Genomic DNA, 9,269 nt, shown 5'->3' with positions numbered 1-9,269 from the left:
TATTCTACCAAAGTGAGACTGTGATACGATAATACCGTCAATAAACGTTTAGGGCAAAGTACCCCAGTCTAAAAATAGAACAAGGGGGCAATTTTCAGTTGGGGTACTTATCCTACATTATTGCAAAGTTTCATGCTAGTATCACAATTTGCACAATTCGACCTAATAAATGATTCAAACAGATCTGAATAAATGGTTTCGCCTCGACTCAGGGGCGGATCCAGAGCAAATTTGAAGGAGGGGCAGTTGTTAGTAGGGCGCTAAAAAATTTGCAAAAATTGAAGGCGAGTGTTCGCTGTATACAACAATTTCAGATCAATTTTCGTAATAAACAACATAATCCTTGAAGCAAATTAACTTATCGGTCTCAGAAAATTTTTCACTTGATTCTCATTCTTCAAAAGGGGCGCATAATTTCCAAAAAAAGGGGCGCCAGACTTGCTTCAACTCATTGAAAGGGGCAACTGCCTCTAGTTGCCCCCCCCCCCCCCTTGAAGCCGCCACCGCCTCGATTCATCACTGTGACGTCACAGCTGGAAATAAAATTTTCAATGCAACTGCAAAATGTGCATAGTTTAACACTCAATAAGAAAAGGACCATTAAACTTATCAGAATTCTGTTTTTTGTATAAGAACAATGGCGAAGGATTCTATAGATTTCTTTTAAAATATTTGAATGGTAAATTTGGCTGCATAGGCACCAGTGGCGTAGCATGAGCGCAGAACTTAGGCATGCAGTAACATAAAATATACGGCCATGATGAATGAATGTAATCGTAATTTCAGCTTCTTAAAATTACAAGCGGTAATTAATGATAATCGTGATAATAAATTTTGATTCTGAAAGCAAAGATAATGGAAGTGTGACTGGATAGGAAACTAAGCTGGAGAACAATAGGTTCTTATCAAAATGATGCGCGCGGTCTAAAATTTCAACTTGAGGGCTATGGTCATTTCCGGTTGCGCTTTTTAGTGGCAAGATCTCTCGACGTTGAACTTCAAAAAGATGGAATTTGAATATTTTTCAGACGACATCAACTTAGAAGACTTAGAGGTAGCGGCAGAGGTAAATTATGTTTATTTCCACAATTTAATTTTCAGTAAACCAATCTCAATGCGTAGAATGGATCGGCAAGCCGTCTCATATGGTGGCCTAACCGGCTTCTAAAACTTTATCCAAAACTTTTTCGTTGCCGCAGAACTACCCGTATATCGTCGATCGTATAAAAGCTGCAAGATAGCAAGGTAACATACGATATTAAGCAATACCTGATTAAAAAAGAGAACTAATCATTAGTTTCTCCCTCTGAAGCAAAAATATGGAAAAGGATACAACAAATATATAACATGGAACGGGACCGGTAGTTGTGATGAAGAGGGTTTTTTCGCAAAAAAGTGATTCTGTCATTTCAAGTAGTAAGCATTTACATATTGATATACTAGTGCTTGAGCATAGTTTCATTTTGTCTCCAAAATAACAATGGCATCATCTCTTGAATTTTATTTTAACTTGGCTCCTATAATAAATTCCATCAAGGAAGTATTTGCTTTTTTCCCCAGCCCATTATAAATACCATTGATATATACTTTATCATACTAACTAGTTGATGTTACATAAGTAGACACTATAATTATTTGCTTTGATTACAGGAAGTAACTGTGGCATTTTGCAGTGACAAAAACACGCAATTGATTATTGGAAAAAGTCAAATGAAAAAGAAAAGAAAAAGACAGACAGAGCCCAAACCAAACGCAGGTCATCTTCAAAATATCAACATCAGTTCAGTTTATAAAGAGGCATTGAAGGCTATGTCTGAAAAAGAGATGCTTCAACAACTATATAGTGCCACAATCAAACGCCTTCTTGATGCACCTTCTCCAAATTTAGACTTTCTTAGCAAACGCCTTGAGGATACAGTAGCAGGAAAGGCAGTTTCCCTTGACAAAATGTGGCAAAAGTTCCATCAAATATGGACAGACAATGAAATTGTTACTCAACTACAAGATTGTCTTGAAATTGAACAAGGATTCTCCTCCTGGCTTATTTTTGAATGTCAAGAAGTAATTGCAAAGAAAAACTATGCAATAACAGAAGACAAGGAGGTAGAGAAACAAATTTTATCCAGCAATGAAAAAGAAGTAGTAACATATATTTGTGGTGCAATCCTTAATAAGCTCACAAAAAAAACCTATGACAACATGCGTAAAGTTGAGGAAAATAAAACTGCACATGTTTTGTTAAAAGAACGATTGGAAGTGTTAAATGCTTGTAAGGGAGAAGAGGGGAAGCAAGAAGGCTCAACCAGACTTATAAGCACTCTAACTAGGGGAGGTTTGACATACCCCAAGGAATCTTTTGCAAAAATACTAGAAAAAACAGAGCTTGTTTTCCGAGACCACATCTCCACCCAGAAAACAAGGATAAATGTGCAAGAGATTCTGGGCAACTGTCTACTAGAAGATGCAATTTTGAATAATTTGAGTAGAGTATGCCAAAATTGTTTGGCCTCAGAACCTGTAAAAGAGGCAACACTGAAAGACTGCATCCTAATGTACATAAAAATCAGGGCTCATTCACATGCCAAACATATGATTGAAGAGCACAGGATGACCAAAAAGATTGAAAAGAAAGAAAAGGCATTAAGAAAAAAACTTAAAATCACAAATGAACAAAAGAAGCAGTGATTGTTATTGTGATATGATTCATAAAACAGCATTATACTAAACAAAACATTAACCATTTTCATTGCAAAAAACATAATACATATACATAAATTGGTTATTATGAAGTTTTATTAAAAAATTGGTTTATTATCAAGTTTCTGAAAAGCTGTTACACTATGTATAATTAACTATGCAATGTTGTACTTCATATATATTGAAAAAAATTTCCAACAAACAAAATAGCTCTTTTTCTTAAAGGCAACTTTAACTCTTTCAGTTTGTTTGAAAAATCTCTGCCAAAGTGATGCGGGGGAAGGCTGGGGAAGGGTAAAAATAAAAATAATTTTCTTTCCTTTAGCATCTTTTGGACATGATTCCAAACAAGTTTTTGTTTTGTAATGGCCAAATATGCATGGCTATTAATGTACAGGGGCACAAGTATGTTAAAATTGAAATCAATACAAGACAAGATCCTGTGCTTTGAAAATAAATCATTCATCTTAATTGGAAAATGGTTTCTTGATTTATGAAATGACAGGTGTATGCTGCTGACAGTTTGCAATAAGGGGTCAAAAGGTAGATATGGTCTCATAAAACCAGCCATCCCCTTATGTATACCTAAAAAATCTCAGAACAAATGAAGATTTCAGGTCACAACCCAAATTTCCTGATGCCAAAATTATGCAGTGAAAAAGGATTGATTAAGTATTCTAACTAGAAATTTTACTTGGAAACAAATCAGTTCGAAAAGCTAATTGATGCTAAAGTAAGTCTTGAAAAATAATGAAAAATGAGTTTGAAAGAGACCCTGGTCATTTCTTTCTCCTTTTCAATGGGCTTGTTGTGATTGTTATTCCTGCTGCTGGCCGCTTTATCCCTTTTGTATTCCCCTTTGGTGTAATGCTTGTTGCAATGCTCCTTTGAATACGAAATTTGGTTTCTTGAAACCCAAAGGAACTAATGTTGGGGTTAGTTGACCTCCGCCCTAAGCCTCTGTGTCTTCCAAAATGGTCTTCCAGAGGGTCTTGGCAAAATCTGTTTGTCAGAACGTATTTGAAGCCATTCTGAAGGAGATATCTCACACATTCTACAAGTGAAAGAGCAGTAGTCTGCAGCCCCTCATATGTTGCCTCACTCAAAAACATCTTTCTTCTGTCCTCATCTGAGAAGTTACCTTTTCTGTTTTTAACTGCATCTTTCCATCTGTTAAGATACACAAAAAACTCATCTTGAATAAATCTAAACCTCTCATCATTTATATCTTTGTATGGCTTGAGGAATGGTTTAATTTTATGATCTCCCTCTGTAAGTGACCTCACATTGCACAAATCAAAAAACTTGTCAATCATGAGGATATAATTTGCTGTTGCACTTGCTTGAGTGGGACCATACTCCACCATTACCTTACCAACTGTCTCACTCATAACTTGTGCTGCTAAATTAACACGCATCTTGCTGTATGGGTTAAGATAGATGTGCTCATTAGTTAACTTTGGCAGCTTCCGAACCATACACTTCCTGTCTGATTCATATACATCTACCACATGACTCCAAACAATGTCCTTCTCGTTCCACATGAGACGCTTCTTACCAAATCCTGAATTTGCTAAGTTATTTCTTGCAGTTTTCAGCAGATGTGGGGGGTCTGAAAAAAAGAACAAAGGGCGCTTCTCAGCCCCACTGAAGACATTTATTGTCTTGTGAGTTATTTCCTTGTCTTGCCCATGGATTTTAAACAGCTTTTGATTACTAGTTGCCTTATCACAAACAACAGCAATAACCTTTAAACCAACATAGGTCTCACAAAATCCAACTGCTTGCCACATTAAGGGATATAGCATTCCACAGGTGGCAGTACGAGTTGCAAAGTAACCTAAAGAAAATTTCAGTGATGATGCTATACCGCATATCATGAAAACCAATGCACGTGAAGCAACTGATGGTACCTTGCCATCAAAGCCACTGCTCTTCCTGAAAATGTCATTCAAATCTGCTCCAAGATCAATAAATCCTACAAGTTCTCCTGAATGTTTATCGAAAACCAAGTCATCGCTTACAGATACTTCGTCAAACATAAGAATAACATACTTTGCAATTCCATGCAGCTTCTCTGTTTGATCCTTCAAATCATCAAGGACTTCTTTCCTGAAACCAACAGAAGGGTGGACAATGTTCGAATAGTCCCTGAGTGTACGTTCAGATGGCAACTTCAAAACTAAACTTTGTTTTAGTGCTCTGTAAGTGGAAGGTGAGCGCATGTGCAAATGCAAAGCAAACCTGATCATCATAGGGTGCCATCTTAAACCTTTATCGAATGACTGAAAAGCCTTGCACTGTTCCTTCCAGAAAAGTTTCTCAAAAGAATTCTCTGGAAATTGGCTAGAAACATTATCAATAATTTTGGTCAGGTCTGCATGCACTTCATTGTCTAGAAATATGCCCTTGGATCTAATTTCTCTTTCCAGTTGCTGTATGGTGGCCTCTAGCTTTTTCTCTTTTTGACGTAAAATCTGAACTGCCACAACTAGTCGCCTTTTAGCAACCCTTGTTAATGGAGACTTTAGGCTTATTGGTTTTGTAACAGATTGTTTTTCAAAATCCAATTGTCTTTGTATCTTTAAAGCTATCTTTCTGCATTCAGTGCAAGATTCAGAAGACTTGACCAAGGTGTTGCAATGTTTGCTGTATACTTTGTCAACTATTTTGCCACTGACCTTGGTTTTGATAAAGATAAGCTGCTCAGACTTTTTTTGGCCACCTTGCCTTAAGGCATGTTCTTTTATTATTCTGTCAGTTATGCCTAGGCAAATGTGCCACTCTTGTATTTCGCTTAATAACCAGTGAATTCTTTGTCTGCAAATGCTGTGCTTGTAATTTTTGTACAGAAGGTGATCCACTGGCAGCTCATTGAAATTTGTTTCAACAAGGAATTCTAAAGATTCATCGACAGAGAAATTAAGATCTATTTGACCGTGATTTATCAAAGCAACCTTTATGTAGTTTTCTGTTTCCACTATTGTCACCCAGGGTGCCTTTATCTTTTTCAGATCCTTCTTCAAGTCACTGAAGTTTAAATACTTGTATGGCAACTGCGTTTCGTCTAAAGAACTCCTTTGAATATGACGTCTTGGTTTTGGTTTTGATGTAATAATACTCTTTTCAGCCAAGAATTCTGTTGGTATAGACCCAACAATCAGGTCCTTTCTTCCTGTTTTTCCTATTAAACGATTTAAGAATTTTAGAGTTCATACCATCAATAAGCTGACACAATTAAGGGTGCACTGCAAATCTTTACTGGGGGAGTGGGGGCAGGGTGACAATGGTTACCTTGACTTTTTAGCACCAAATCAGTGTCGTCGGAAAGAAATTCATATTGGGGGAGGGGGGAGGGGGGATTGCTGGAAGCCCACCTCTGTCTAGCAAATCAGTTTGTGAAAATTTTAAGGTTTTCCTCCCATATAAAAAATTTCATTTGTCCTATCCTTCCATAGCAACACCCACTTTTCCGAGTAATGCGGCCCCATTTGATAACATAAAAACATTTTACGCAAAATAATTTTTATTTGATAAAATGAGACAACTTTATGCAACCATTTTCAAAATTAATCAAAGCAGTTTGAGGGAGAGGAAAGAAGAAAGAAAACTGAACGTGTTTGATGGCCTAGGACTTACGACTAAAGAAGGAAATAGCTTTTGAAAACGTACCTGTTTTAAAACACTCCGGCTTGAAATGTCGAGAGCATATGAAGGCTGCTTCGGAATTGAAACTGGGGTCACATCTGTTGACTACTTTAATAAGCTGAGTTCTCCAAGCCTTTTTCTTTTGACATTTGGTTGAACTTGGTGGTATTTTGTGGAAACTTAGGAGAGGGTAAACCTCTTTACTTTTATAGGTACTACAATTGACCAAAGCACAACGCGCAACCATGGGCGAATGACACTGTTAATGAAATTCACAGCAAAAATCAAATTTCGAATAACTTGTAACTAAGTTTCTTACAAGCTTACCGAACGAAAACTTCGCCTACTCTATCGAAATCGCGTGATAAGTTTGAAACCGGAAATGAACATAGCCCTCAAGTTGAAAATATCAATGAACCATAACATGATCCATTGTTCTAGCAGAGTTTCCTATCCAGTCACACTTCCATTATCTTTGCTGAAAGTAACAAATTATTTGTACTCTAATTCTAATCAATCAATGCGTCTATTCTCTGCATCAGAGGCTCCGACACAGGTTTGAAAGTGAAGGGGTTTAAAAACTTCGAAAAGTTTTTAAAAAAGCTCAATTTTTTTGCAAAATTTTTCAGAATGACTCCTAGTGCTAAAATCGTTTTGCGAAAGATCTTATTCTTATTCATATTCCTCAAGAAAAGGCATCACCGAATGCTCACCTAATGTAAGACTTTTTATGCTATAATGCAGCTATGGATTCCCGCAAGGAGGAGCTCTCCACATTGCGAAAAGGTTAGGAGAAAAAGTTTCTGCTCATTATGACGTTGTGAGAGTTGTTAGAATTGAAGATGCTTCCATGTGTAAAGTTTCAGAAAGTTAGTCCCGGCAAATCATCAACTATTTGGCAAGGCTTCCGCTCAGGTCTACCGCATGCCCTGGTCCGTAAATTCTGACTATACTGGCAAGCCTTTTGACTTGAATTACGAAATGCGGATCATGACAAATAAACTTTGACCCCACTTTGACGAAACTTTTTCTCTTTATAACAGTCACAAAGTAAAGAAAGAAAAATAATTGGATTTGAAATGATGTATCGCGCAAAGAATATTCGGAGAAAGCAGCTTATAGGCAAAAAAATGTTCTGTATTATCAAATATTTGGAAATTCTTGCGCCCAGGCCGACCGCAAGCTCCAGTCCGGATAATTTTCACTTCTCTCAGAAGCTTCTCTCGAGCTGCACTGAAGCTGCACTGAAGCTGCACTGAAGCTGCACTGGGCATGGACTTGCTACAAGTCTCTCTCTTTAAAGAAAGGGGAAAAAGAAAGAGAGAGACTTGTAGCAAGTCCACACTGGGCATTGAAGCTGCACTGAAGCTGCACTGGAGCATCGCATGTTTCGGCAAAAAGACGGGAAAAAAGAATGACGCGGAGGGGCTTCAGTTTATTAGATTTTTCGAATTTCTCAATTTTAAGCGATCTGTTTACTTGGAAAAATAGCCAATTGGCATGTTGGCGCTGGAGTTCACTGCATGCTGCTCATGACCAGAAAGAGAAGCCGCGTATTTATTACCGTTAGAAGTGTTGCAAGAATTTAAGAATTTGTCTAGAATTTTTTGCGCTTGCGCCGCAAGCGTAGCATACAACACAGACGCTACTCCACTGATAGGAACTTTAAGTTATTTACTAAGAAAATACATATTTCATACGGCAGCCACTTTTTGAGATTACACTCGTTCCCTGTTCAACCATTTCGCTCAGCTCGGGCCTACGATTTTCCAACAAAAGACAACATCTTGGGTTGGCTTCTGCTTCTGACAAATTGAACATTTGTCAAATATCCACCAAAAGCCCGAATTTTCCGACGCGATTACCTTAGCCCCACATGCCCTCCATCATTTCCACAACTAGATACCAATAATTTTCGTTTTGCGTTTTACTAGCACGATCCCTACCTTCCGCATTCCTTGGAAAATTTGTGGTATGCTAAATTTGTCCACTCCGACCGATAGTGCTGAAGCACGTATAGACAGGACATATAGCCTGACAATCTGACATTCAAGCTAATGTTTGCTTTCTCAACGGATTCTGGTAGTAGAGAGTTCAGGCTTTCATAATCTGCCAGGTGACTTTTTTGAAAATGCCTGGATGTCACGTGACTGATGACGTCATTTAACGGCAAACAGTCAGACAAAATCATCGTTAGCTCCTCACTGAAGGGTTATTTTTTAACGCAACTTACATATTTTGACTCGTCTCATTGCAAGCTTTCAAATGATATATATATTTAAGCAAGATTTGCCGACATAAGTATTTTCATTATGACGTCATAAAAAATTTTGCATGACGTCATCAAATATTTTATTGTCATAAAATGATACGTTAGCATAATTTTGTTTTAATATGACGCTTGCTGTCAGCAAAAGCTTTTCTTCCATATGTTTTTCAATCAAAATAATTAGTATTCAGTTCATTTAAATTGAATTTGTGCCAACCGCAAAGCCAAAGTTCAAATAAAGAAGTCGCTTCTTTCTCCGAAGTTGCAAAGTCTTGCTCCCACTTTGAATCCGCATTTGAATGTTACACTAAATCGGAAGAATGTCTTGGCAATATAGGCTATCCAAGATGTCCTACCGATGGGCTGAAGGTGCATGACTTTTTTCAAAAAGGCTATCTTCTGCTGCGAAATAAGGCCATCTCATAAATAATATACTCCATCTGGCATTTTTCTGATGGTGGATTTATATATTGATTTGGCTCCTTGCACATGAAATTATAAAGAACAGCTTTATCTCCTTGTCACAGTACACCTTCAGGAGTTGCAAGACTAGAGTTATGGTTTTGATGGGATATGAAAATGCCTTTTCGATAGAGGCAGCCTTGCCAATCACGAAAGCTTGGTGGTCTTCGTTTATTATTGACACTGCTTTCGC

At 37.5% G+C, this 9,269-nt stretch overlaps 1 protein-coding gene across 1 annotated transcript; it reads left to right on the top strand.

Annotated features, from left to right (window-relative positions):
* The first annotated feature begins 930 nt into the window (after nucleotides 1-930).
* Nucleotides 931-2,685, top strand: LOC135693855 (uncharacterized). The gene is made up of 2 exons (XM_065212439.2): nucleotides 931-1,066; nucleotides 1,651-2,685. Exons 1-2 carry the CDS (start codon nucleotides 1,007-1,009, stop codon nucleotides 2,683-2,685), a joined length of 1,095 nt encoding a protein of 364 aa, XP_065068511.2. The 5' UTR covers nucleotides 931-1,006.
* The last annotated feature ends 6,584 nt before the right edge of the window (nucleotides 2,686-9,269 follow it).

The sequence above is a fragment of the Rhopilema esculentum genome, chromosome 7 (genome assembly GCF_057945365.1).
Source record: "Rhopilema esculentum isolate cy_ngs chromosome 7, ASM5794536v1, whole genome shotgun sequence".
NCBI classification, from domain to species: domain Eukaryota; kingdom Metazoa; phylum Cnidaria; class Scyphozoa; order Rhizostomeae; family Rhizostomatidae; genus Rhopilema; species Rhopilema esculentum.
Note: the sequence above shows the minus strand (reverse complement) of the source record. Positions and strands in the feature narration are given on the sequence as shown.